This window comes from Arvicola amphibius, chromosome 5, assembly GCF_903992535.2.
Source record: "Arvicola amphibius chromosome 5, mArvAmp1.2, whole genome shotgun sequence".
In the NCBI taxonomy this organism is placed as follows: Eukaryota; Metazoa; Chordata; class Mammalia; order Rodentia; family Cricetidae; genus Arvicola; species Arvicola amphibius.
The window spans coordinates 17,552,449-17,580,291 of NC_052051.1; the positions used below are offsets into that span (position 1 = coordinate 17,552,449).

The 27,843-nt window shown below is 53.4% G+C and overlaps 2 protein-coding genes across 7 annotated transcripts; one reads left to right on the forward strand and one right to left on the reverse strand.

The window, feature by feature from the left end:
* Positions 1–4,434: 4,434 nt before the first annotated feature.
* Positions 4,435–9,196, forward strand: Emilin3 (elastin microfibril interfacer 3). 2 transcript variants are annotated; one of them, XM_038329223.1, is made up of 4 exons: positions 4,435–4,598; positions 5,701–5,823; positions 6,926–7,146; positions 7,413–9,196. In XM_038329223.1, the coding sequence occupies exons 1-4, from the start codon at positions 4,435–4,437 to the stop codon at positions 9,194–9,196; spliced, it is 2,292 nt and encodes a 763-aa protein (XP_038185151.1). The 2 variants fall into 2 exon arrangements, with proteins under 2 accessions (XP_038185151.1, XP_038185152.1); XM_038329224.1 differs by having other exon boundaries at positions 7,572–9,196.
* Positions 9,197–9,879: 683 nt separating this feature from the next.
* On the reverse strand, positions 9,880–27,709 carry Lpin3 (lipin 3). 5 transcript variants are annotated; one of them, XM_038330891.1, is made up of 23 exons: positions 27,546–27,707; positions 25,271–25,381; positions 24,988–25,164; positions 24,508–24,618; positions 24,013–24,404; positions 22,315–22,410; positions 21,018–21,265; positions 20,762–20,842; positions 19,780–19,900; positions 19,299–19,650; positions 17,965–18,064; positions 17,663–17,823; positions 17,060–17,153; positions 16,905–16,974; positions 15,178–15,270; positions 15,058–15,101; positions 14,265–14,409; positions 13,210–13,358; positions 12,940–13,026; positions 12,392–12,544; positions 12,069–12,183; positions 11,898–12,001; positions 9,880–11,757 (listed from the first exon to the last, which is right to left on the reverse strand). In XM_038330891.1, exons 5-23 carry the CDS (start codon positions 24,202–24,204, stop codon positions 11,613–11,615), a joined length of 2,550 nt encoding a protein of 849 aa, XP_038186819.1. In that variant the 5' UTR covers positions 24,205–24,404; positions 24,508–24,618; positions 24,988–25,164; positions 25,271–25,381; positions 27,546–27,707; the 3' UTR covers positions 9,880–11,612. The 5 variants fall into 5 exon arrangements, with proteins under 5 accessions (XP_038186819.1, XP_038186818.1, XP_038186820.1 ...); XM_038330890.1 differs by having other exon boundaries at positions 24,988–25,192; XM_038330892.1 differs by lacking the exons at positions 24,988–25,164; positions 25,271–25,381 and having other exon boundaries at positions 27,600–27,709.
* Between the last annotated feature and the right edge of the window lie 134 nt (positions 27,710–27,843).

The following is a 27,843-nucleotide window of genomic DNA, read 5'->3' on the forward strand; positions in this document are numbered from 1 at the left end:
GTTTTTGTGGAAAGCGCCACTGCAAGCTGCTGCCCCAGGAACTTGTATACATTTGACAGTCACCCTTTGTGATGGTGCATGTGTAGTCCAAATGGATGGGCTTTGAGAGCGCAGACTTGTAAAAAGCTTTTAACAGAGAGGCCCGGGCGTGTGTGCGTAGAAAGAAGAGGTTTGGAATGCCTTGGAGGCGTGGGTGATGGTCTGGGTAGAGTTGAGACCCCATACCTTATTAGTGTAGGTGCCTCCACAGTTGGCTTAGGGAAGCATGGGCCGTGCCTCTCTGAGCAGCAGGGGCTCATCTGCAGGAGGGAGGGCCCCTGCCAGAAAGCTGGCCAAATCTAAGCATTCTATTTCTGTCCGCTAGAAGAGCTACATTCCATAAAGTGTGTGGCTTTTAACAATCTTAGGTGATGATCTTTGGATAAACAAGGAGCCATATACCCTGGGTGAGACAGAAGGAGGCTAAAAAGAAGACAGGGATCCACTTCTTCTTTTTTTTCTTTTCTTTTTTATGGAGCCTGTCCTGGAACTCGCTCTGTAGTCCAGGCTAGCCTTGAACTCAGAGATCCTCCTGACTCTGCCTTCTGAGTGCTGGGATGAAAGGCAAGCACTACTATCACCTGGGTTGGGACCCGCTTCTGAGGAGGGCATGGAGATGGAGAAGGGAGGGGCCCAAAGCACAGAGCATGCCCAGCATCAGGGCCCCAGACTCACGCACCACAGGTAAGCTCACCTCTCTGCATCCGTTCTCTCTTCTTCCGCCTCAGGAGGAGGTCCACCGAGGAAGCAGGGCAGCTCCTGTGTCCAGAAGAGGTTCTCACCCACCTCCCCCCACCCAACACCACTGAAACATTCTAAATGCAAACTTCTGTGTCCCTCTAGGGAGCTTGGGTCATCCTGATAGCATCCCTGGGGATGCCTGTTAACCAGGGTTATAGAGGTAGAAGGTATGTGTGCCTCTGTGGGGTGTGCATGTTTCCGTAAGACTGCAGCTAATTGTGAATTATGTCTGGAGATGCCTGCACATGTCATGTGAACGAAAACTGCTTCTGTGTGTGGTGCCTCTGGAGTCTCTGTCCAGGTGGAGAGACTCCCTTCTGAGTCAGGGAGGACATGACTGTCTGCCTCCCTCTCCTGCCTCTGGCCTCCCTAGGTTTCCTGTCTGGCAGATGTAGCGTGGCCTCATCATCCACAGGGAGACCCCAGTCTCTGACTGTATCCAGCCAAGCCCCTGAGCATCTTCCTGTGCTGATGTACTCCTCCTCCACAGGGATGAGGCCCAGGCACTGGCTCCCCAAACTGTTCCAATTAAAGGAGTCTTTTTTTTTTTTTTTTTTTTTTTGATGTCAGCCACCTGGGAAGGGGAAGTGAGACCCATCTGTCCTTCTAGCCCTCCGTTCAACATGGACATTCTCAAGTTCAAACAGGGTCCGGTCTCCTTCCTGTGAGTTGTGGGCTCCACATCTGGGGCTGGGGAAGGGACTGAGATGAAGGGGTGGGACCCTTTGGAAAAAGATCACAGCTTCTGGGGTGGGGGAGTGTTCTCCCAGAGCCAGCTGAGTGGCGCTGCCGAGCAGTCAGAAGCCAGCAGGGTGAGGAACCGGGCTCTGTTCTTCTGCCCTTCATACGTTCCACTTTCTGGAAAGCAGGAAGTCAATGGCTTCAAGAGCACGAGTACCCCATACTAGTAAATGGCTCTTAACAGCTCTGGTAATCGTGAGGCATTGGGTATATCTGGAGAGTTGCCTGACCCACTGACGCTAGCTCAAATGGTGGGTTATTAGAAGCAGATCAAGGAAGCCATGGCTCGTCACCAAATGGCTCTGTTTCCCAAGCACTGTGGCTTCCTTCTCTAGGCTACTCTCCTCACTCTGAACTAGCACAGACTGTGGGCATAGCATGCCCAGGTGTGTCTTCTCACCTCCAAAAGCTCCTGTAGTGGCTTGAATACAGCCCCGTCCTGCTAAAATTTAGTTCCATCAGAACCTCAGATCGTGACCTTATTTGGAAACAGGGTCTTCGCAGATATATTTACTTAAGATGAGGCTGTTCAATGGCCGCTGTCCTTATAAGAACACAGAAACACAGAAGAGGGTCATGCGAAGACCAAGAGAAAGGCTAACACAGAGATGGAAACGCTGCAGACATGAACCAGGGAGCGCTCAAAGCCATCAGAAGCTGGAAGAGGCAAAGAAGGATTCCTCCCAGAGGAATGACCCAGCTAATACTTTGATTCTGGTCGTTAAGCCTCCAGAAATGTGGGATGATAAATCGCTGTCATTTCTAAACAGTTTTTGTTAAATTTACTATCTTGTTTTAAGAATGTCCATGTACCATAGTGTGTGTCTACATCTGGAGGGAGCCAGAAGAGGGCATTGGGTATCCTGGCACTGGAGTTACCAACACTTGTGCACAACCATACTGACCCCGCTGTTAACCACTAGGCCATCTCTCCAGTCCCATAAAATGCCGTTAGTTCTCAACCGCTTGAATCAGTAGTTCGGAAACTAAAACACTCACACCTTAAAGGGGATTGCAATCATCTGTGTCCCACCATTACTGGGGACAGGAGAAAAGACAATCAGCCTGGCTTCGGTCAGCTGCCTGCCCCGAGGGACCAGCTGGAGAGGGCGGGGCATAGATGTGGGTTCAGAACTACACTTTCCAGTATCCAGCCTCTTGGATACCAAATAGGTTTACTCACACCTCAAAATTACTTTTTAAAAAAAAAAATCACTTATTTTATGTGTGGTTATTTTGTCTGCATATCCAGTGCCCAAGGAGGCCCGAAGAGGAGGTCAGGTCCTTGGGAGTTGTGCTCTTCAAGTGCAGCAAAAGCTTTTAACTGCTGAACCATCTCTCCAGTCCCTCAAAGTTACTTTAGGAAGAAACTGGAGTTGGGGGAGACAGTTCAGTCAGTGGAATGCTTGCTTGCGGTGCAAACATGAAGACTTCAATTTGATTCTAAAAAACGGGTTTTAAAAAGAAAAAGAGAAAGAAAAACCAGCCAGGCATGGTGGCGAGAACTTGTGAACCCAGTGCGGGAGAGGTGGAATTGGAGACACGGGGGCTCACTGGCCAGCCAACCTAGCCTACTTGGCAGACTCCAGAACAGTGAGCAGCCTTGTCTCCAAGAAACAAGGTGGGTGGTGGCTAAGAAACGGCGCCTGAGGTTGACCTCAGCTCCGTACGCATGTGCACATATACACAGCACACACCCCCCAACACACAGAAGTGGGGGGGGGGCTCAGAGACCTCCAAGCAGGCTCCTGAACCATAGGGGTTCAGATTCAGAGTGCTGTGGACCCGCGAGGATGAGACAAAGCTAGAAAGAAGTGGTCCTCTTGGATGACAGAATCAGGAGTCGAAAGGCTTCTTGCCGGAAAGGCAGCTAACAAGATGATGCCCAATAAGAAGGGCGATATAGACCAACTCGGGTTTTAAGAGTCATTTTCATGAATGAAACATGCAGGAAGCCTGACATCATGAGGATGTCGTAGCAATATTCTCTGACTAGAAGCTAATAATGAATTAATGAAGCAGACACCAGACCGTAGCCCACCTGATTAAAGCTTTAATTGGAGACACACGGGGCAGGGGCGGGGGAGAGGGGGAGGTTCGGAGGGGAATGTGAGTTTATTCTTGGCGGGGTCAGAGAGGTAAGGGTGTTTGGGTGCAGCTCTTACCTAAGAGAAACACAGTGCTGACCGACCACTGAACCCAGACACACAGCCTGACCACTCTACCGGGGTTGCAGGAAGTTGTTGAGAAGGGAAATCTGCAGATGTTAGATCTCCTGGGGATGCCCATAGGCAGTGGACAGTCAGTGGGAACCTTTTTTTCAGGAAGGTGGCTGAGAAAAAGTTTCCTGGTGTGCCCCTAAAAATGGTCAATCCTGGTTCAGGGCCCGGACTGAAGTATTCATGTGCAAGTAAGACTTTTGAGACTAGTGTATCCGGCTAGATATTGAGTGGGTTTGGGGATCCCAGCAGGGGGACCAGGTCTGCCTCCAGGCTTTGCTGCTTCTTGCCAGCTACCCTAGAGGTACCAGGGGTTGCGCGTGTTTGGGGACCCTCCTGGAATTCAGCGCCCTGCGTCTAGAAAAAAAAAAAAAAAAGACCTCGTGTTTGCACTGGGGCCCCTCGGGCGTCAGCTCAGATCTGGGGCCGGGGGCTGGCGACGGGGAGGGGGCTGGCGGAGCTCGCGGCGCGGCCCCAAGTTTATGCTAATCCGTGCAGAGCCCGCCTCCCGCCTCCCCTGCGCGGCCCCAGCCGCCAGTAGCCCCGGCCACTCGGCGGGACGCAGCGGCCGCGCAGCTCCAGGCGAAGGAACAAGAGCGCTCCGGGGGTCGCCGAGTGGAGGAGGGAGCCGGGCTGGCGAGCGGAGGATCCTCCTCGGGAGGCACCGCGCGGGGCCGAGCGGAGACAGAGCGCGATGGGTCACCGTCTGCCCGTGTGGCTGTGCGCCGTCGCGGCGCTGCTCTTGGAGGCGCAGGCCAAGGGCACCCCGCTCCTCGCACGGCCAGCACAACCCGGTGCCTCCCGCTACAGCCTCTACACGACAGGATGGCGCCCTCGGCTGCGTCCCGGGCCGCATAAGTAAGTGCGGGACCCGGCCGGGGCGGGAACGCGGAGGTGGAGGGGGGGTGGGCGCGTGGTGCGCCACCACTCCCACCTGCCAGGACCCGCCCGGAGGCGTCGAGACTCGGGTACCCCAGCCACGAAAGGGGCGGTTCCCCCCGGCGCGATCTTTTACGCGGGCGGGCGCCGCACGTTCCAGGAGGCTGCGGGGTTGGTGAAGAACAAGTCAGCGGAGGGGGCCTGGCGCGGCGGCTGGGATCCTGGCAGTGCCCGTGGAAACCTTTCCAGCGAAGTAACATTTTCCAGCTGCTCTGCGAGCAAACTCCAGGCACAGTGGACCAGGTGGAGGGAGAGGAGGCAGGGCTGTCCTCGCCTGGAACACGCAGGGCTCCCCCATCCCTTGCCTTCTGTCTCTCCTTTGCCCCGCGCGCGCGGTTGTGGATAGACCAACGCTTACTGTAGGTAGTCGCTCCTCCCCCTCCTGCGGTCTGGCCCCCGGAACCCTGTGGGAGCCCCAAGGTGGCTGAACCGCAGAGCTAGTGAGGACTTGTGGGTCCTGGGCTTGTACTGTAGAACAGACTTCCACAGTAGTCGGTTTATACCCGAATTTGAATTCCAGTGGAATGTAAGATCTCGTGGGCGACTGCCCAGCCCACAACCACGCTCTGCGAGCCCCCGAGCATCGGAGCAGGCTTCTTAGAAGGGAAGGCAAGGAAATGGCAACTCAGAGGCCAGAGAGCTTTTTCAGGGGAGGAAGGAGGAAAGCGTGATTTAAAAAGAAGCTACTAAGTTGTGCCCTCAGAAGCTTTGAAGGCCGCAATAAGTAGTTTAGAAATAGTGAAGTAGTTGGAGGGTGGGAGGAAACAGAATGTGAGGGGGGAGCTGAGAAGGCCTTCTAGGAGGGTTAGGTGGCCACCCCGTGCATTTGGCTCAGCAGCCACCCATCAAGGACAGATCAGAGCCCAGCAGTTTAACTGGGCCCAGCCCAGAAGATCTGGACCCCAGGCAATGGTCCAGCCTTCCATAGAACACAAGTAGATAAAAGAGATATGTGGGTCTCCTGAGACCAACAGGTAGGGGCTGGGGCCAAATATTCCAGAGGTGCTCTTTCCCCCTCCAGGTCCCTCTGTGCCTATGTGGTGCACAGGAATGTGACCTGCGTCCTACAGGAGGGAGCAGAGAGCTACGTAAAGGCTGAGTACCGCCAGTGTGGGTGGGGGCCCAACTGCCCCTCCACAGTCAGGTGAGTAAACCCCAGGCGCAGCCTCCAGCGGAGAACGGAGCCATTTCCACAAAGGGCTGCTGTACCAGGACGTCTAAGAGCCCCCATAGTGCTGCCTAGAGTGGACCCAGATCCCTGAAAGAGGCCATGAAAGATCCCCCCACCCCCGCGCGCACAATTCTAAACTTGCAGCTGATCTTACCCTGCAGAGACAAGGACAGGCTCAATTTAGAGCCCAGAAACCTCAGGGATACAAGAAGGGCTAAGAAGATGTGGCGGATGCAGAGGTTAAGGAAGGAGAGGATAGGTTGATACTATGTCCTCGTCCCATCCCCCCACCCCCCCACCTCCGTCTCCCCCTCTTCGTGCTGCGAAGTAGGCTCTGGTGACCAGGAGAAGGTGAGGCAAAGATGGAAGCCAGAGGCTCCAGCACAGTAGGCCAGACAGGCCAGACAGGAGATGGGATATTAACTGTCTACATTTGGAGAGTTTAAACGTGTATGCGTGCAAACAGACCCATGCCCGGCTCTACTAGAGTGAGCAGGTGCATGATCAGGTAAGGGGGAAGGTTCCCAGTGAGCCCTGCCTGCACTTTTGGGCCTTCTTTCTGCTCACACCAGCCTCTGAGCTCTGCTCAGAGGTGCCCCATGCCAGCTTCTGAGCAGAGCCCAGTTCCCCGAGTAAGCCAGAGAAGAAAAGCAGCTCGTGGGAGCTGAGAGAAGCCTGGGGCAGTGGAAGGGACAGCAAGTGCAGCTCTGGTGCATTATCTCTTTCACACCCCGGGGAGCTTGAAGCTTCCTCCGGATTCCCAGAGGCTCTGCTACATCCAGAATGGATTTTCCTATGGCAGCAGGAACTGACGGAGACCTAGTAGTCGTCTTGGGGCTAAATCCCTACTAGCATTCTCTACACAAACAGTATCACATGGGGCTTCCCCATGTGTCCTTCACTCTGAGGACTCAGGGCCTCTATGAGGCCCACTCCACCATATGGTTTTGTCACCAAGGGGGTCAGGAAAGGAAACTCCCCCGGAGTGGAGATTATCTGGAATGCCAGCTAGGGGGCAGAAATCTCAGCCCACAGGCATGAGATGTTGCTCCTTTGCCCTCTCTCTTTGATCCAGGTACCGCTCAGTGCTCAGACCCAGATACAAGATTGGCTATAAGACTGTGACAGATCTGGCCTGGCGTTGCTGCCCTGGCCTTACAGGAGAAGGCTGCCCTGAACACCTCACAGACCATGGAGCTACCCCACCACACCAAGAGCCAGAGCCGCAGATTCCCTTAGGGCAGCAGGTCCCAGACCCCAGGCCTTCTTACAACAGAGAGGCCCCAAGCCCCCATGGTGAGTCTGTCCATGGATGTCCTCCAGAGGGAGTCAGGTTTCTTAGGCTTAGTGGCGGGATGGGGAGGGGACTGTCGCAGGCTGCCTAAGCTGTCGTGGATCTGGGGGTAGAGGTGGGAAGGTACATCTCAGGTGGGACATGACTGTCAGGCCCTAACCTTCCCCACCCAGACCCCATCATAAAGGTGAGGGAACTGTGTCTAGGGACGAGGAGGACATACATGTTGGAGGGTCAAGGGTGCTCTGGGGTCTTTCTTCTTCCTTAGGAAGAAAAGGCCAAGGGCTGTTTGGTGAGCGTCTAGAGCAGCTGGAGGGCGATGTTCGGCGCCTGTCACAAGCATATGGCACGCTGAGTGGTATGGTGGCTAGTCACAAGGATCCCAATAGGATTACAGGTGACCCCAGAGCTCCCGTTGAGCCTATAGGCTTTAGGGTCATCCCCGAGGGCCTGGTGGACCCAGAAGACAGAGGCAGAGGACGGCTCATACCTCCTCTGGGTGAAATCCTGAGCAAGGTGACAGAGGTGAGCAACACATTACAGACCAAGGCGCAGCTGTTAGACGAGGTGCACGGGCTGGCCCTCGGTCACGAGGCTCACCTGCAGCGGCTACGGGAAGCCCCACCGTCCCCACTGACGTCCCTGGCACTGCTGGAGGAGTATGTGGACCAGCGGCTCCAACGACTCTGGGGGAGCCTGCTGGATGGCTTTGAGCAGAAACTGCAGGGTGTCCAGAGCGAGTGTGACCTGCGCGTGCAGGAGGTGCGGCGGCAGTGCGAGGAGGGCCAAGCAGCCAGTCAGCGTTTACACCAGAGCCTTGACGGCCGGGAGCTGGCCCTGCGGAGGGAGCTCTCCCAGCTGGGCACTCAGCTGCAAGGCCTGACTCTGACCGGCGGAGGCACCTGCTGTGGTCAACTGGCTTTGATCGGTGCCCGCGTGGACAGCCTTGAGAGGAACCTGCAGGCTGTCACGGAGGCCCAAGGCGGCCTCAGCACCCTGGCTGCAGATGAGCTGGCACGCCTCTCCGCGGCAATGCTCCAGGGAGGAGTGGAAGGGTTGCTTGAGGGCCTAGAGACCATCAATGGGACCGAGAATGGAGCCAGAGGCTGCTGTCTGAGAATGGAGATGGGGGGCTGGGGTGTCGGGGGCTTCGGGTCTATGCTGGAAGAGCGCGTGCAGAGCCTGGAGGAGCGGCTGGCAGCTCTGACCGGAGAGCTAAGCCACCACAGCTCCACACCAGACAGATCAGCACGGCCACTCGTTCAGACAGAGCTAGCTGTGCTGGAACAAAGGCTGGTCTCCCTGGAGACCTCATGTACCCCAAGTACCACCTCGGCCATCCTGGACAACCTTGTGGCAGAGGTGAAGGCCTGGCAGAGCCGGAGTGAGGCCCTCCTACACCAGGTGGCCAGTCACACTGCTCTGCTCCAACGGCTCAATGGCACAGTAGCCGAAGTTCAGGGGCAGCTGGCAGAAGGGACGGGCAGCTCGCTCCAAGGCGAGATCACTTTGTTGAAGGTCAATTTGAACTCAGTGAGCAAATCACTCACAGGCCTCAGTGACTCTGTCAGCCAGTACTCTGATGCCTTCGTGGCCGCCAACACGTCCCTGGATGAACGAGAGCGGAAGGTGGAAACTGAAGTTCATGCCATCCAGGAACAGGTCAGCCGGCAAGGATCAAGGCTTCAGGCTGGCCACAGGCAGGTCTTGAACCTGCGAGGGGAGCTGGAGAAGCTCAAGGCCAGTGTGGCCAACGTGGCTGGAGGGTTGAGCCGCTGCCGGGACGCGGCTCAGGAACTGCAGCACACAGTGGGCCACTTTGACCAGCGGGTGGCTCAAGTGGAGGGAGCCTATGAGAGGCTGGGCTTGTTGCCTGCCCACCTGAACGATTTGCCTCCTGAGCAGCTGAGGTCCAGGGAGGGCTTGTGGGGTCACATAGACAAGCTGAACCACACGCTGGCCCAGCACACGCAGGACATTGCCCGACTCCGGGACGACCTGCTGGACTGCAGAGCCCAGCTGGCCGAGGTGGGGCCACGGCAAGCTGACTAGGATGGCTGAATGGAATCTAAAGCCCAGATCCTACCAACCCTGGGAATATCATCCCAGAGACCAACCCTACCCAGCAGCACCTTCCAGCCTTCCCTGGCCATCCAGAGGCCACTGGCATGGATGGCCTTGGTCCAGCTCAGTGTGACTGTCACAGCCATTGAAAGCCACCCTCAGTGGGGCAGTCTGGACGATTCAGGATAAGTCAAGACAAGTTACACAAGATGCTGTCTCAAAAGAGCCAAGGCAAGCACATCACGCGTGAAGACAAAGCTGGACTTCTGAGATGGCTTGCTGCAAATGTCTGCACTTTCTCTTGTTGCAGACACACTGGAGTTAGCAGTTGTGCAAAGCTTCCAGGCCCATACTCAGAAAGCCTGTCTACTGTTCCCTTTTCTAACCAGGGACCAGTAAAAACCCTTGAAGGCATCTCTTCCCTTGTCCCTTGGGCTTCCATCCTTGGGTATGTAAGGAAGATGATGCCCGTTGGACCTATCTGGCAGCTTCATAGGTGCTATATCTGAACCACAGACCAGGGGCCACCCGAGGTTTCCAACTCCCCTCGTGTCCTTCGGGACAGAACAAAAGCCTGGCAGCCCAGCCAGTTCTCTGCATTCCTTTTGATCTTGCCTCATGGCGAGGGTGTAGGCAGCTGTAGACTCCTGGAGAAAAGAAGGGATCCAAGCACTGTTTGGAGACCCCACCCCAATTTATCATTTTTCTTTGAATTCACAAATACACCCACATGGTCCTTCCAGTTAGAGGAAAAATCTCTCCCCTGCCACCCAGGGTCAGTACCTCTGGCCAAGAGCAGCCTTACAGTCTGTTGAAGCAGACCCCGAGAAAGGGGTGGTAGCCGGATGGAAAGGAGTCAAAACTTTGCTTTTTAACATCCTACAACAGCCTTGGCAGGAGGTTCACAAACTGGAGAGAAGGTGGGGTAGGGAGCTGTCAAGGCGCAACTGGGAAATACATGTGCTTAGAGACTGTCCGTCTCTACTGACCCCTGGCCTCAATTTCCCCAACACGGCCTGAGCCTGCTGTGCTGTTTTGTTTCCCCCACAGTCCTGCATCCTGGCTTGTGGACATTCAGTGTTTGCCCTCCCCTCTGGTGTGGCTGGAAAGCAGGTCAGAGATTAAATCTTTGAACTGGTCTAATGGTTTTTTCTTCACTAGTAACAGTGGGAGGGTAAGTTACTGACATGCCATTCTGTGTCCCACTGTGCCTGGGATGACAGCTCATGCAGCCAGCTACACACTAGACTGACCAGCCGAAGCCAGAGCAGAATGGTCAGCAAACACCATCTGCCGTAGCCAGGACTGGGCTGAGCCCTCCGGAAGGGGTCGAGAGCGGCTGGGCAGTGGTTTGGCAGGGACAAGGCTGGCAGGAACCACAATCAACAAGCCCTTCTGCAAACCCCACACCCCCGCCAAGTCCCTCTTTTCTCTTGTCAGAGGGGCTCTGGACCATCCAGGCTTGATGCTGAGAGTTCAAAGTATTTAGAGGAAAAAGTGATGTGTGGATCAGGAACTATGGGCGGATAGGAACATCTGGCTTTGGAGTGGTAGTCTGGATTCCCTGGAAGGGATGGGATAGTGGTGTTCCCACGTGGCACTTAGCCAGACTCTGAGATAGGGGTTGTCGCTGGATGCAAAGGGGCCTGCTGACGACACCCTTCACTCTCCATCTAGGTCTCAAGTTTTCATGAGGCCACCGCCTCTGTTCTGTCACAATCTGAGGCAATGCCACAGTGACAGATACACCTAGGGCAGTGGTTCTCAACCTTCCTAATGCTGTGACCCTTTAACTGTTTCTTCATGTTATGGTGACCCCTGCCAACCATAAAACTATTGTTCTTGCTCCTTCGTAATTAATGTTGTAACTTTGCTACTGCTATGAATTGTAATGCAAATATCCAGAATATTCTGATATATGACCCCTATGAAAGGGTCATGACCCACAGGTTGAGAAACACTGACCTAGGGGGGATAGAGAATCCTGCAAGGGTCTAGCGATACATTTAATTGTTGGAGGTCAGGGCTGTACTTAGGTCTGAGGGTAGCTGCCCCACCCCTGGTTGGGAGGTAGGTCCTAGGCACAGGCATGGTCCCTAGGTATCCCCCATGCTCCCCACAGCCAGCTGGGCCTCAGTTGATGATGGTGCCATTTGTGCTAGAGATGACTGCTTTGCTATTCCATTTCTCAAGTAGATGGCCTTGGGGTGGCAGGTGCCCTGGCACTGAGTAATGACATCAAAGACAACAGCATTTGTGTTTCAAGAAGAAAGGAAGGTCTCTGGCTGCCAACCAACGTGGTGCCCCTTTGTTGGGTTGGCCCCATGTCACTCATCTTCCAATCCTCAGTGTCCTTGGCACCCATCAGGCCCGGGTCCGAGCAAGGAGAATGGCGTGGGCAGGCTCAAGCCAGGGCATCGAAGTCCACATGTGGCAGTGGTTCCCGCCAATAGCAGAAGTTGCTATACTCAGGGTTGGCCAGGTCTGTGCTGGGGCCACGCACCACGGGCGGGAAAAGAAGCTCCACCACCTCCCCGAGCCGCTGGTACCTGTGGGGCAGAATGGATTGCACTGAGTTGGAGCTGGCACAGGGCCATGGCCTTCACAGTTGGTGCGGTCCAGGCTTTGTCCAGGGGAGGAGGTGAAACTGGGGTCCTGGGAGAGGCATGGGGGAACATATGGCCCTTACGTGGATTTGTGGTTCTTTATGAGCTCCTGAACGAGGTCTCCCCGAGGGTTGACTGTGAAGATCCGAGATTTAGGGAGGCCCACCTGCTGGTAGGCAAAAACATCCTGCAAGAAACAGAAAGGGTTAGGGTCTTGTCTGAGCCTGCTTGAGGCAGGGAGGAGGGGGACTCACGTTTGGTCTGTTCCCAAAGGCAGCATAGAAGGGTTGTCCTTGGGGCAGAAACAGCTGTTGAATGTCACTCAAGCAGGCAACCTTGAATACTTCTGGCTTTTTCTCGATCACCTCCCTAGAATGGCCATGACCATGGACAGGGAAGAGGGAAAAAGGAAAGGCAAGACACCAGAGGGTCAGAAGACATGTCTGACCCAGCCTTGTCGGATACCCATGAGCAAATGCATGCTAGGCTGGAGTCCGCGAGCAACTTGTGCATTAGGTTGAAGATACTCTAGCCTTTCCCTGCAAGGGGCCCCGGGCTTGTATGTGATGGTGGTTACCTGTGGAGGGCAGAGAAGAGGCTGCTGGGAGATAGCAGGATGGGGCCCTTAGGAAGACCACAGCCATGCTCGCTCACCCACTGCAAGTACCCCTTGGTGAGGTCGGCCATGCCAATGGCCCGTGCTGAGCAGTACAGGAACTTGTACCCATTTCTGGAGGTGGGGGAGACAGAGCCAATCAGATACAACCTCCACATTCTCGTTGCTCCTTGGCTGTAAACTCATCTCAACTCCGGGGCTCTGGCCTTTAACCCCGGAGGAGCTTGGGAAGGCTTTGAGAGGGGATCTCGGCAGCTGTCCCAGATAGAACATGAACACTGTTTTAAGGGCTTCCTGCTACCTTGAGAGGCCAGCAGGTAGATGGCTCACAAGGGAACTAAGGACCAGGAAGGTTTCAGTGTTTTATGGACTTCCCAGGCTGCCTCTATTATGGGCTCTGGTGGTGCCCAAGACTAGTTTTCAAGGGAAGACATAACGGTGACCTAACATATCCTTTGACTCCCTCCCTCCAGATAGGAGCCCTGGCCCAGCCGGAGCTCAGCACTCACAGATGGATTTTGTGGTAGAGACTAGCGATGCCCTGATGTGTCCAGTCTTTCCCCAGCTGGGGCAGAATGTGGCCGAGAGCATCCGACCTATATCCAGGGAAGAAAGGTCAGTTAGGCTACCCAAATGGCGCCCACGTTCCACGGGTGTGGCCTAATGTGTCTCAGCCCACCCGGAAGAAGGCATTTCATAATGCTCCCATACACCCAGAAGGAAGAAAGGTAAGTGCCCAGGCACTTCCCCCAGGCTCCTCACAGGCAGCTGGGTCTCACTTGGTGATGGTGCCATCTATGTCAGAGATGACCACCTTGTCATCCCAGTTCCACAGGTAGATGGTGGCTTTGCAACGGCAGGTGCCTTGGTACTGGGTAGTCACACTGAAGACGACATCATTAGCTCCTTCGTGCAGGTTCAGATACCGCTGGGGATAGGCAAAGGGGGAAGGTATAGTCCCTGACCACCCTCTACTTGAACTGTGGCTTTTGATCCCCACAAGCCTCTTTCCCCGCTTCCTCTTAGTTCAGAGCCCCTTTCTGAGGAGTCTCATGATAGCCACACATGGATACATGCACACGGGCAGAAGGCATCTGTGCTGCCCAGGGACCTCTGCATAGTGCCCAGCATAGGAGCCCTGACTTCCCTTCGACTCTCCATGACACACATATCGGACAGGTTATGTCTGTGACTCTCTGCTTGGCTGTCTAGGTCAGTCCCAAGGCAAGGGCTAGTTTTGACAGGGAGATACTCTATTCCGGGGCTGGGGCACTACAGGAAGCTGCTTTGTGGGGCTAGGATACCTGAATCAATATTCCCCTAGAGGGAGACCTAGCCCTGAATGTGATCCATAGATAATGAGGGTGGCTGCTCTCCATCACAGCTAGGTGACCCCTGTGTTCTGGCTGATATAAAAGTAGACAAGTACTCTAGGGTACCAGGCTACTGGTTGCGATCCTGTGCCAGGTGGGTCAAACCCTGACAGTTGGGACCACAGATCTCAGGGAATCCATACAGTGACGGATGGAAGGTGTTGTCAAAATCTTAAGAGCTGTTGTCAGCACGGGTGACTTCAATGAGGTGTCCAAGGGACACTGCAGGACACTGCAGGACACTGCAGGTAGATATTTTAGGATGTCAGAGGGCTTTTCCCATCTGATCTTCTGAGAGAAATGAGCTGGCCTATGAAAAAGTGAGCCCCCACGCTGTTCAAGCACAGACCTTCAGGGAAGCTGCCTTCGGAACAGAGACTGGCCTGTGGTGGACTGTATCTCCTCTTGGCCCTGTGCGACTTGAATAGAATTAACACAGCCTGGCCCACCTCCACACTCACAATCTGCTCAGAAGACAGGCGAAGGGACTTCTTGTAGGTAGGGATGCAGCCCGGAGTGGGAGGTGGCAGTCGGGGCACTTCAAGGATCACAGGACTGTCTGGGGCATCGTCATCGCTGCTTAGGACTTCTGTCTTCTCTCTGTGGCTAATACTGGCGTGTGAGCCACCTCCCCCAGTCAAAGGTCCCTCTTTTGCTTACACTCAACCCAGGGCCTGTTCCTGTCCTCTAGAGATGGCCTTCCTGTCGAGTGCCACCTGTGTGGGATGTCCTCCCAGGGAGGTGAGAGCCTGGAATGGAGGCCCAAACCTCCTAACTTCAGGATAACTCCTTGGGATGCCCACCTTAGAGAGGGTTTCCTGAACACATGGATTCTGGGATGTATCCCAAGTCCTCCCTGCGTTGGCTTCAGCTGGCCCACCCTTGGTCACTCGCTCCCCAAACTTGGATGGCTGGGTCACTTCCAAGGTTAAAAAAGAAAGGGGGGAGCCAAGTAAACAAGTCCCTGTGTACTGGGGAAGAGAGACCCTTGACCCTCCCCTTAATATAGCAGCCTTTACCCAGGCTAGGAGTCTGCACACCAGCTCAGCTTTGCCATTTCCTACCAGAGGGACATTTGGCATGTCTAGGTCTCAGTTTTCCCATCTGGCAGGTGGGAACATTTCTCAGGAAAATGAAGTGCTTGGGAATTGACACCCACTATGGCTGGGGAAGAGGTTCATTGGAACCCCTCACCCAACCAGGGTGGTTCTCACCAGGCTCCAGCCCCAAGCCCTGCAAGCAGGTCCAACTCACCCCTGCTGCTCCCTGGCTGCGGTTTTCTCCCTCTGGGCACTGTGCTGTGGGAAGAACATCCATAAGCAAATTCTGTTTCCAGCCCTGTGCTGCCCTGGTGATCACTGGCTACCCACCTACCTCCTCGGCTGGGAAGTCCCTGCGTCTCCAGGAAAACCACCATCGGCCACCCTTCCGGGGCATCTTATCCTTCTCAAGTTTCTCCACAGTGCTCTGTGGGTAGATAATGGCCACAAGTTCTTTCTGCAAGCTGTAAACCTATCTCATGTTGGCACTGGAAACCCCTCGAGCCCAGAACCTTGGCCCAGCCTAGAGAATGGTACTATCAACCTCTGGAGGCTGAAGAAAATATTGACTTTTCTTCCTCCTGTGAGCCCAGGAATGACTCTTAACTCTGCAGAGGAGACCAAGGGCTGTTCCTGTCTCACCAGAACTCCTGGCTCTAGCCTAGCTTCCAGCTCTCATGAGCCCATGGCCTACTGGACTGCTGAAGGTAAGCTGCATTGGGAGAGTTTTAGGAATTGGTACTCTGTGCCTGACGCCTCCCAGTGGCCCCAGGAACAGACTGTAGTCAGGATTCTCTTCAATCCCAAAGACAAACACAGACAACTTCCTGAAGTCAGTGATCCTAACCCATCCCTCTCTTTGTATTCTGATCAGTACCAGACTGGGGCAGGATTACCTTGAGGAAGAAAAGCTAATTAGATGCACGCTAGATAACCCAGCAAAGTCCAGGGCTAGGCCTGCCTACAATGACATCAATGCCCTACAGATTCAGGTTACAGAGTTCAAGTCAGAAGGACGTGAGCTTGGGGTCCACCAGCCTGAATGCCAACAGGCTTGGGTGGGGGCCTCTCAAAGGCCTCAGGTGGTGGGTCTGTCTGGATAAAATGAGGAGAGTCAAACAGGGGAGTGACTCCCTTCCCACTGGCTCTAGATCCTATCTCTGTTGCCATCTGATAGAGCCAGACTTCACTAAAGGGATACCATCAGCATTTATTTAACCTTTGAGGAAGCCTAACTAAGCAAAGAATCACAGATAAAGCCAGAGTGGGGCCTTGGGTGCCTCCTAGAGGGCAGAAAGGGCAGGCACAGTCCCAGGCTGACCTCACAGAGAGGGCAGGTGGCCCCAGAGGGCCAAGTGGAGATTCTGAGAAGGAAGATGAATACTGGCTCCCTTCCCCCATCTGAGTATCTACACATGCTGTTCCCTGCCTGAACTGCTCAGGACCGTCACCCGTTTGGCTGGCTTAGTGAGCACTTTTTCAGCAGGCGCCCTGTAGTAAGCTGTCACAGCACCAGGGCTGCTCATCCCCAGCATTCAGTTGAACTTGATGCTCCTCTGGATGACTCTTTGATCAACTGGGCCTTCCTAGGGGATGCGCTTGTTTGGCGCATGACTCCTCAGGCCAGATACGGCACATAATAGGTACTCAATAGATGAGGGCTGACCAAGGAGCCAGTCGCCCCTCAGTCTAGGACAGAGGAGGAGCAGAGTGGAACCCTGTTTTCCAAGCCTTATCTTTCAAATCCCAAACTCTCCTGTTGAAGGTTTGTCTCAGTTTGGCCAATTGTTGGATCTTTATCCTGCTCTGATTTCACCTGCGTTCCTCTGATGAGAAGTCCACAACCAATAGAACCCAGCTGTGGCTGAGAACCCTGGGAATGATGGGCTTTGCCCACACAGGATGGGCAAGACTCTGAGGACCTCTGTTTCCTGTCTCCAGAGTGAACCCAGTAAAGCAGCCAGCAGCCATAAGGTCTAAGGCCCACCCCTGTTCACCATCTACTTTCTCTTGAAAGCTATGACTTCAAGACCATGGCCCTAGTGGTATTCTAAGCATTACCTTGGGTAAGTTCTTCTGGAAGGCTTGCAGACAAAGGATCATGGGGGCAGCCACAGCCCAGTTATAATGTCTAGAGAGACAGAACGAGATGTCAGAGCTGCAGCAGCTCGAGAGTGGGTGCCTGTGGCCATCCACCACCCCAACCTGCTACTCACTTCTCATTGATTTTCACCACGAGGTTTGGGTCATCGAGGAGCCCGGGATTTTTAGTGAGATCCTCATAGGAGACCACGTGATGGTTAAACTTCTCTGGGCACAGAGGCAGAAAGTGAGAGCTGATACTGCCATGCCCCACATACTCTACTTGCCCCATACTCTCCTACAGACCTCCTGTTGCCCAGGTCTTTGACCTAGCAACATTTCCCGCTTCCTGTGGTTTTTGCACCTGTCCCCACTCCAGGATCTACAGGCTAGGTCAAGGCTTACTATCAAGCATTTGTGTCAAGAATGCTGGTTGAGAGTCTGTACCACGGGGCAGCCTCACATCTGTGCCACCCCACCCTCAAAAGTCTTCCCTGACTTCTCCTGGCTCCCAGAAGCCTTCCCTGCCCTTCTGTGACTTCTGGAGGGCTTCCCTGCTCTTCCTTGGCCCTAAAGGGGTCACCTCTGTCCTCCTATGGCTCCTGGGTGTCATATCTGTTCTCCTTTCACCGCCTTTCATCACTAGAAGCCTTCATCCCTTTTCTGATCCTTCCCATCCTCCCTTGGTCCCTAGCTCTGCACATCCTCGGGATGGCTGGCACCATGGCTCAACATACCCAGGGGGATGTCTCGGGTTTCAGCCAGTCCACCACAGAGGGACAATGCCACTTTGTCCACTGAGTCCAGGGCGGGTTCTGCTACGTGTTCAGGGTTGGGGTTCTCCAGGAGTTTCTGGTTGCTGGGCTCACTCCACCTCCTGGGCCCCATGCTGCAGTCACTGAAGACAAAGAGGCCAGCAATGGTATGAACACAAAAGAAGATGGAGGTGCCCCCCCCCTTTCCTCCCTGAATCTTGATAGGAGGTCTTTGGCTCCACAGGCCCCAGTCCCAAACTCCCTGTCACCCAGAGCCCAGGCACCTCTGGGGGAAATAAAGGGCTGCATTCTCAGAGTCCAGGGAGGACAGGTCATCCAGGTAGATGTCACTGGGGCCCAGGTGGTGGTTTCTCTTCAGGGAACCTGAGGGTGAAGGAGGGGACACCCGTCCACCAAACATGGGTTCAGTGGCATGAGCAACATGTGGCCCATTGCCTCTGAATGTCCTAAGCTGATGCTGTCCACTAGAACTCTTCCATGACAGAAACGTCCCTTATCTGTATTGTCCAGTATGGCAGCCACTAGCCACATGTGGCTACTAAGCACACCTCAGATAGACTGGTGTCATAGAGAAGTGGAATTTTAAAGTATAACTTTAATCATTTCATTTTTTTAACCTATTTATTGGTATCTTTAAAAAAACATTTTTACTTATTTTCGTGTGTGTGAGTCAGAGGACCGCAGTACATGTGTGGGGGTCAGAGGGTAGCTTGCGGGGGTCAGTTCTCTCCTTCCACCAAGTGGATCCTGGGGATCCAACTTGGGCTGTCAGGCTTGGCAGCAAGCCTTTTACCCACTAAACCACTTCACTAACCCCATGTATTGTTTCTTTGAGACAGGGCCTCGTGTACCTCAGGCTGGCTTTGAACTCACTATGTAGCCAAGACAACCTTGCATTCCTGACCCCACCAGCTATATCTCCCAAATTCTGGGATTAAAAGCTTGGAGCACTATACACAGTTTATGCGGGGCTGGGGCTGGAACCCTGGCTGTTTACATGCTAGTCAAGCATTCTGCCAACAGCATGCCATCTCCAGGCCTTACTTATTTGGTTTAGCGGCCTATAAATCAATGGCTACCAACTTGGACAATGCAGGCCAGGGGCCTTCCTACCCACGCTTTGGTGAAGACGAACTGTGAGCTGAGAGTGGTCCAGCCTTGCTTGGCCTGCCTGCCTTCCGACCCCATCACCCATCCCTCCTCACTCAAGACAACCGTCTCAGTCCTAGGCCTGCAACATCTCCCACCTTGGCCTAATTCACTCAGCTTCCTCTGCCTAGAATTTTCTTTCCATGTCTTCCATGGCCGAGCCTTCCTTTTCCATGACTCAGTTACAACTCTCACTATTCAGAGAGACCTTCCATGACCATGTGACTTCACAGTCCCCATCCCTGAGCTAATGACGCTGTTCTGTGTGGTCTATGCCATGCCCTCCCCTGTTCACACATCCCCCATTTGGCTCCTCCATTGAACTGGGCCCTGTGAACACTGGCCAAGCATAAGGCCTGGCATATAGCAGCTGCTCAAACTGTACCTAAAGTCCACAGTCCACCCAGGACATAACCTGAGACAGTGAGAAGACCCAGCCGTCACTCACCTTTTCCCTTGGAGACTTCTGGATGCCCAGAGGGAATGTGGCTCTCCAGAGTGGCCCAGCTCCATGACTTAGTGGCAGGAGGGTGACCCGCACCCCTAGAATTCCGAGTCTTGGTTTCCTTAGTCTCTCGGGCAGCAAGGGGAGAACCCACTAGAGTTTCCTCACAATGTGTCTCCATATCAGGAAGCACTGTATCCTCCCTGGCCACTGGTTTTGGCATGGGGACTCTCGAAATGTCCACACCAGCCTCAGAGGAGGAAGGGCTAGGTTCAGGTTCCCCAGGAAGAGCAGAGATTGCCTCGACCAAACTGTCAAGGGCCACAGACATCTCATGCCGCTCAGTTTTCGCCACCTTCAATCAGATAAACACAGGAAAACACAGCCTGGTGCATGGGGGCTCCCAAGACTCACATCACAGCCACTCTACCCTGATGCAGAGGGGCCAGGGAGTCCCTAAAAGGCACAGCACGGAGGAACTCACCTTAGGCAGTCTCCCCCAGGTCCACTGCATGTGAGACTCAGCTCTCAGGGGACTTGGCTCCAAGGACCGCATCTCCAGCTCAGAGTCACTCTTAGGGGACATTAGGTCACCGGATGAGAGGCTGCCAAGAATAAGCATCCAGAGACAATACTAGTCAACCTGTCACTACTCTCCAACCTAGCCCAACTTAGAAATATTTTCAATAGCTATTTACGCCTGTGTTGAATCCAAAATATTCAAGAATATGTATGTGCATGCACACACACACATATATATACATATATAAATGTATATATGTAAAGAACTCCTATAAATCAACAATAAGGCAATACGATTGTTTTAAAGCTAGATGTCATAAAACATGCCTGTAATCTTAGCATCATCTTCTGCTACATAAGGAATTCAAGGCCAACCTTGGCTATGTGAGACCCTGTCTCAAAAAATCAAAACAAATAGGATGGCATGATGGGACTTCTTTAAGATCTATTTATGTGTGTATGTGTGCACATGGGTGCAGTGCCTGTAGAGGGCACAAGAGGGCGTCAGATCTCCTGGAGCTAGAATGACAGGCAGTTGTGAGCTGCTTAATATGTGCTAGGAACTGAATTTTATTCAGTTTATTGGAAACAAGTACTCTTAAGATGTGACTTTTCAGCATGAAGGAAAGTTCTAAAACTAGAGAGAAGTTTCAGTCGCTTAACACCGTGAACGGACTCTGTGCCACTGAATTGTGCACTCTGAACTGGTTAAACTGGTAAAGTTCGTGTCAAGGATGTTTTGCCACAATTTAAAAATTGGCTTTGATCCCAAGCACTGCCAAACATAAGATAATAAAACAAAAATTGTCCCCAAACCTGAATGTTTTACAAAGGAGACATACAGATAGACAACAGACACACTGAGGGGGTTCTGAGGCATTAGTCAACACAAAGATGTAAAGCTGAAACCAGCTCAGGGCAGCATCTACCCACTGGACCCTTACCTGGCCTGCGGGGTGCACTCGCCATCAGAGTAAGGGTAGATGTCTTTCGGCTGCGGTGAGGGCTCCTCCTCCTCCTGAGCACTGCTTAGGGAGCACAGAGAAACACTCAGTCACAGGCAGGGAAATCTGGCTATCCGGACTTCAGACAGTAGACCAGAGACGCCAAGGCCTTTGTCCAGAGTTGCACAGAGTCCACAGAAGAAATGCTTCCACCCAGGTTAGTGTTCCCCACAGCCTCTGTCTGGCTCCTACCCACCTTGGGGACTCTGCTGTTGGCCTTTCCTGTGAGGGCAGCTCACTCTCAGCACCTGCCTCCAACTCCTCAGAACTAGAGTCCACAGCATCCTCCCTGCGCCTGGGTTTCCTCCTGCGCCGCCTCTTTCTCCGCCCAGTGATGACGAGGCCCTCGGGTTCACTGGCTGTGCCCAGCTGGGAGTCTGAGGGAAAGCCTGACAGGCCTCCCCATGGGATGGGTGAGGTGCACAGACGAGGGGGCACCTCTTCCTGTGGGGTAAACCAGGCACAGAGCTGAAGGTGCTGGAGTCATCAGGTTACTCAGAACCCCACAGCGGGCTCACTTAGGGACAGGCATGGGGCAACCCACACTGGCCACAAGCCCCTCTAACTGAGGCGAGGCAGCAGTCCGGCAGCTCCATCAGAACAGTCAGGGCCTCAGCCTCTCACTGCCTCTTGGTGGCACCCATTTCTCTTCTAAGACTTAGCCAGGTAACACTTCCTCCAGGAAGCTCGGGCTGCATTTCCTTGCAATGACCAAGAGGCTGCATTAATGGATATTTATGGGCCTGTATTCCAGCCCTTGTCTGGAACTCTTTTTTAAAATATGTATTTATTATGTATATAGTACTCTGCCTGCATGTATGACTACATGCCAGAAGAGGGCACCAGATCTCATTATAGATGGTTGTGAGTCACCATGTGGCTGCTGGGGAACACTTAGGACCTATGCAAGAGCAGCCAGTGCCCTTAACCTCTGAGCCGTCTCTCCAGTCTTATCTGGAGCTCCTTTTGAAGGTACAGGAGTCACTTGTTTGAGTCTACTGCATAGTGTGTGGCATACAACAGGGGCTCAGTTAAAGTTTATCAAATTCAAGCAGTTAAAACTTTTTTGTTGCCTTGGGCTAGACCATTCTGCAAACGCTCCTCGTTTTACACAGACACACACACCACACACACATACACACACACACACACACACACACACCCCGAGCTCTGCATTCTGGCTGTATGGTACTGCACAGACCCGAACAGCCAGGCTTTATTCTTTGCAGTCCCCTCACCCTCCTGTTTTCTGAGACTCCCAGCCAGGCCAACAGTCCACTCCCCAGGGGCTCAGCTCAGAGGGCTCCAGCTTCAGAAACCTTCCCCAGCAACCAGAATCGACCAGACCTACTCTGGTCTTTTTGGGCTATGGCAGAATACCATGAAGGCTGAGGCCAGCCTCAAGTGATCGTCTACATCAGTCCTCAGGGATAATGGCAGATCCCAGGTTCCTTCCTGGGCAGCACCAGTGAAGGGCTGACGCCGATCCCTACCTCGTCGCTGTCCAGCTCCTGGACGAAGAAGGCCTCGCCGCTGTCCCCCAGCTTCATGTGCAAGGCTACGGGCTCTCCATTGATTTCAATGTCCACCTGCAGTGGGAACGGTGGGCGGGGACTGACTGGGCCATAGCACCAGACTTCAGGTCCCGATCCAGCTACTGGATCCACGACCGTGGCTGCCTCCAGCTCTCTCCAGACTCCCGTGGCCCTGGCTGCTTATCACGGGCTTACCAGGAGAACACTGTTGTGACCTCATTCTTCTACTTCTCCCCGGCTCCCACTGTGACTACCCGTGTTGACTATATGAATAATGGCGAAAATTACCACTTATTGCAGAGAATCCTGTTTTGCTTTACAACAACACTTTGTAGTAGCTCATCATCTCCATTTTATAGACAAGGAAACTGAGGCATGTGTGTGTGTGTGTGTGTGTGTGTGTGTGTGTGTGTGTGTGTGTGTGTTGGGGGTAGGTTATTTGTGAGGGACAGCCTTCCCAGCAGAGCCTATGAAACTCCAAAGGTCTTCAGCTACACCCTGATCTCCTTGTTTTGTTTTGTGTGTGCTTGTGTGCGGTATCATATGCATGTATACATATTTGTGTGGGTGCCTGCATATGTGGGTGTCTGAGACCAATCTCAGGTGTCTACACTCAGTCACGCTCCACCTTATTTTTCGAGACGGGATCCCCCACCAACTGGTGAGGCTGGCAGGCTAGCAAGCTCCAGAGATCTACCTGCCTCTCCTCTTCAGGGCTAGGATTACAGACGTCTTCTGCACCTTGCTGTTTATGTGGGAAAAGTTTGTTAAGAACCCCAGCTCAGGACATGGCAAGCTCTTTACTGATTCAGCCATCTGCCCAGCCCTACAGCCAATCTCTTACCTCTGAGGTACACTGACTTTCACAGATTATGCTTTCTTACTAGGATTCTAAAAAATTCACAGTCACCTCAACTTGAACGGGGTTTGGGTCCACTACACTGCTGCTCACACATGGACCCAGGTGCTAAATGAAGTCTCTGTCATGAACCTGAGGAAGGTGATGTGGCCCTACTAAGGGACTACGCCTTGTCCCCATAGACCTGGCCTTAAGGCCACATTGTCTGTTCCTGTTTACTGTCCCAAACTATTCCATTGCTAGCATTAGGCATATGAAAACTTTCCCATTCCTAAAGGTGATATGACTAGGTTTGAAGATGTGTGAGGTGATTAGCAAGGCCACAGGGGAGGTCTCAGTAAGCTGAGGAAGGCCCGGTAGTAGAATCCGGCTCTACTCCACTGGGCTTCCTACCTCAGCAAATGAGAATCTTCTGGATCAAAGCCCTAAACCAATCCAAAAACAATGAGGACCAGTGAGGTGGCTTAGCAGGAATGGGCTCTTGCCACCAAGCTTGACAATCTGAGTTCAATCCTTGGAACCCACGTAGTGGAAGGGAAAGAACTGACTCCCACATTGTACACACAAGTACATACAAATAAACATACAATCATATATACACACACAGACAAAATAAATACAATAAAATAAAATTAAAAATTCAATGAAAATATAAAAGAAAGTAAACAGGATAGGCACTCCCCACCCCCACCTCCACCCTTTATTGAGGCCAAGTCTTTTCTGGGACAGTAGTGATTGATAATGCTGCCTTCAAAAGCCCACCCCGATGAAGCCAGACCACAGGCCAAAGCACTCACCACCTTCTCCCGTGACCGCAGGACACCCAGCTTGCCGAACCGAACATGGAAGGGTGAGCATCGGAAGGAGCCATCGGGCTGCCTCACCACCAGCACATCGATGCCGCCGCTCAGTGTGGCAGGGTTTAGGCCCCTGTACAGTTCCTTAACAGTTCCAAACACCGTCTCTGCCAGCTGCCCCACATAGTTCATGGCTGCTGCTGCCCAGAGCTGGGATGCCCAAGCTTAGGTTGTGTTTACCCCGTGAAGAGAGACTGTGTCTATACAGCGGTAGCAGCTGTGGGGTAGGATGATCTTCAGGAGACCTGGGCCTCCTAGCTGTGGTTGGCCCACCGACCTACTGCGGATCCTTTGGGTGGCCAGCTGCCTTGTCTTACTGCCAATCTCCACATCTGTAAAAATAAGGACTCAGGATGAGACGACAGCTGGGTGCCTGTGCCTCTGAATGCTATGACTCATGGTGATGCCCATGAGCACTCCATGGGCATGGCTCACCTAAACTTCACAACAACCCTGCAAGGCTGGCAGAGCAGGGTGACTGCTCCTGTTTACAGACGAGCCGGTCAAAGCTTCGAGAGGCGGAGCGGCTTGCCCAGGGTCTCATACCTGTAAGGAGAGAACCTGAGGGTCAAGTCCAGGCCTGTGTGACTCATGTCCAGAACCCTTGGCAGAAACAAAGAGGAATATTCACCGTGGAAACAGTACACTGTGGGCAGTGGGGGAGAGCCTCCAAATACAGCTAGCCTTGTTAGGTAATAGGTGGCATCCTAAAGGAAGCCTTCCGTTTGAGAAATGGGTCTAGAGAGCTTGCTGCTTCCTGGTCCTAGAAATTGCCTACGCACTCCAGGTGCCTAATTACTCTACTGAGAGCTATTACTAGACAGTCACCCAGTAAGGTATCTGGGTAACTTAAGGAACCACTCCAACTCTGCACCCCCCCCCTTTTTCCTGGCAAGATGTCCATCTATGGCCAACCTGGCAGATGAGGGCCCCCAGCCCTACTTCATGGTCTTCAGGCCATTGTTCCCAGTCCCTAGCTTCAGACCAGAGCTCTGATGTCCATTCAGGCCAGTGTTGCTCTTCATCCCCAGGCAGACTGGTCCCTCTAGCTTTCCTGCCTCAGGCAGGATGGGGAGAGGCGAAGGCAGGATGCTTCAGAGGCAGCAAGGAAAATCCAGGGCTATAATAAGAGTTATAACCAAGCTGGCATATTATCCCCTCGCCTTACCCCACCCTTACCAGATCCAGCCTATTCTACCTGCTATGCTCTCAGGCTGGTGCCCCTAATGCTCCACTGGCTGCCAGGACTGAGAACAGGACCCAAGGCACCTCCACATGTCACCCTCCTCTCTCAGATCTTGCAGAATTCCTGGAGGACACGGGTTCAGGATCATCCTTCAAAGACGCTAAAGCCACTTATCAAGCTTTATGGCACTAACAGAGTACAGGTGGGGGCGGGGGAAGCAGGAGACAGGCTATGAGTCAGGTTTCCTGACTCCTCAATTAGTCCATAGTCCCCAAACCACACCACAGTCGTCTGCAGAGAGAGCAGCCTCCTCTGCCCAGCTCTGTGATGCACTGAGCCTGGAATGTGGTCCATGAAATGGCAGCAGAAGTGTCACTGGGGAGCTTGTTAGAGATACGAAAACTTAGGTCTTACTCAGCCTGCATTGGGTCCACATGCACATCAGAACAACTTCCCCAGCGGTTGCTCGCATCCTTGAGTGTTGAAGAGAGACAGCTCAGTGTTCCCAGGGCCGTAGCTGGGTTTTTGGAAAAGACTGAGTGATGGACCCCAGTGGGTGACATTTTTGAGGGAATGCCATCCCAGACAGAGCACAGTCCCCTCTCCTGTCAACAGGTGGTGCACTTCAGAGGATGGAAACGGAAATTCAGACAGATGACGTGACCTGCCCAGAGTCACAACCAGTCACTGGCAGAGTGGAGATTAGCACCCAGTCGGTTTGGTGCCCCTCACCCACAATGCCCTGTGGCCATTCATGATCTGGGCATCTGATAATAAAGTCTTGACCGAGACAGCAGGAGACTAAGTAAAAAGTAGGGCAAGATTAAATGCCGTGGCTCCCTAATGCCACTCAAATCCAACAACAGTTTTGTTTGCAAGATTCCTATTGATTGTGACCTCGGTAGAATGCTTCATTCTGCTCACTAGCCCTGAGCGCAGTGACTACAGATCTAAGGGGACAGACTGGCAGGACAGACAGAAAAAGCAGAGAAGACCCAGGAGTTTTCAGGAATAAAGGAGTGAACATTGGAGACCCAGGATAGGGTTGCAGACATGGTTTGCTTAGGGTGTGTGCGTGCACACTGAGCAGGGTGTATTGTAAAACCGTGTCTCTGGTCTCTGACCATTAGGTACCCAGTGGGCCCCCAGCTCCCATCCAAGGTGGTGACGGCCACATTGTCTCCTGATATTAAATGCCCCCTTTTCTGCCCTTTTCAAGCTTGGAGCTCTGCTTGCCACCTTAAACAATTGTCCCTTCCCTGACTTTCCTGCTGTCTAGGTTAAGACTTCATCAGCTGAGCACCGTGGCTGAGAACACCATCGTGCCTGAGTTCTCGTCTGCACACTTTCCAGCTATGACTTTGGGCAGATCACTTGATTTATCGGAGTCTTAATTTCGGCTTCTTGAAGTGGGTAGGTATGAATGCCTGATGAGTGTGTATAATGTTGTACGGTACGCGCTGTGCCCATATGTGTTGTCTAGCAGAAGCACCAACATCATAGCAGGTCCCACTCACCCAGGCTGTGAGCAGTGCTCTGGGGCAGCCTGACTTGCAGCTCACAGTTTAAACACAGCAAGCTGGCCCTCAACATCCCCAACAGTGGAGACTTCACTATTAATAAGAAGGACAGGTGAATTCCAGGCCTTGTGGAGCGCCTTGATCAAGCCAGACTAGAAATATCCATAAGGCCTCTACCTCTAGTCTGCCTCTGCTCTGCCATAGGGAAGCCAGAACCAGTTGTCCTGGGCCTGAGATCTCTGCCTTCTTGGGTGCCCAGATTTTGAGGTGTGGGAGTCATGAAGTGGGGATGACTTCCCATCTGCCACCAAAGGGAGTAGGTGAGTAAGCACTTTCGTTTGCTTGTTTATAGCAGTGTTGGGGATAAAACCCAGGGTCCCTCCTATCTCAGTGAAGTTCTCTACCACAAAGCTGCAACTCCCCCAGCATAAGGTAGCAACTTCTGTTGTCCCAGAGAGGGAATATGACGCCTCAGCTCCCCTCATTGATCCGCAAGACAGCCAGACAAGGGCCGGGCATTTCTTTGCGGTTGAGGACACTCAGTACCAAGGACACAGTCCAAGGTAGCCAACATAAAACGTTCCAGCTTCTCCAGCTTTCTAGTCTGGGCTATCCAGGGAGCTCGCAGCCGCGGAGAGGAAGTGAGGCAATCCCTCCCCCGACTCTTTCCAGACCTCCAGGTGGACCCTAGAACGTAAATGAAGGTGAGATAGAAGAACAGGATGGGAGAGAAACATTTTTCTTCCCTGGTCCAGCTAGGTTCCTACCTAGGAATTCTCCTCCTCCCCTGGATCTCCGGGACCCAGAGACGCCGCCTCTACCTGTACGCAGAGGTTCCACAGGTAAGTCTCCAGGTCCCGGCACTTCCGCCTTCTCTGGGACCCGGTGAGATCCGGGCTCCTCTCCTTCCACCAACCAGGTCCGACCTTCGCTGGCCCCTACCGGTCCTGGCTCCACCCCTCCCTTCGAAAAGACCCCGCCCCTGTCCCGTGTTCACACCCTAGGGCACTCTTTCTCCCAGGGAGACTGGGGAGCAGCGGACTTCAGGACTCTGACCCGAGGCCA

Excerpts from the sequence above, each read along its gene's own strand:
- Emilin3 (XM_038329223.1), top strand. The coding sequence starts at position 4,435 with ATGGGTCACCGTCTGCCCGTGTGGCTGTGCGCCGTCGCGGCGCTGCTC. Across the intron at positions 4,599-5,700 it reads CTGCGTCCCGGGCCGCATAA|GTCCCTCTGTGCCTATGTGG; the intron begins GTAAGTGCGGGA and ends TTCCCCCTCCAG. Across the intron at positions 5,824-6,925 it reads AACTGCCCCTCCACAGTCAG|GTACCGCTCAGTGCTCAGAC; the intron begins GTGAGTAAACCC and ends TCTTTGATCCAG.
- Lpin3 (XM_038330892.1), bottom strand. The coding sequence starts at position 24,204 with ATGAACTATGTGGGGCAGCTGGCAGAGACGGTGTTTGGAACTGTTAAG. Across the intron at positions 22,411-24,012 it reads TGCGGTCACGGGAGAAGGTG|GTGGACATTGAAATCAATGG; the intron begins GTGAGTGCTTTG and ends TTCCCACTGCAG. Across the intron at positions 20,843-21,017 it reads CCAACAGCAGAGTCCCCAAG|TGCTCAGGAGGAGGAGGAGC; the intron begins GTGGGTAGGAGC and ends CTCCCTAAGCAG.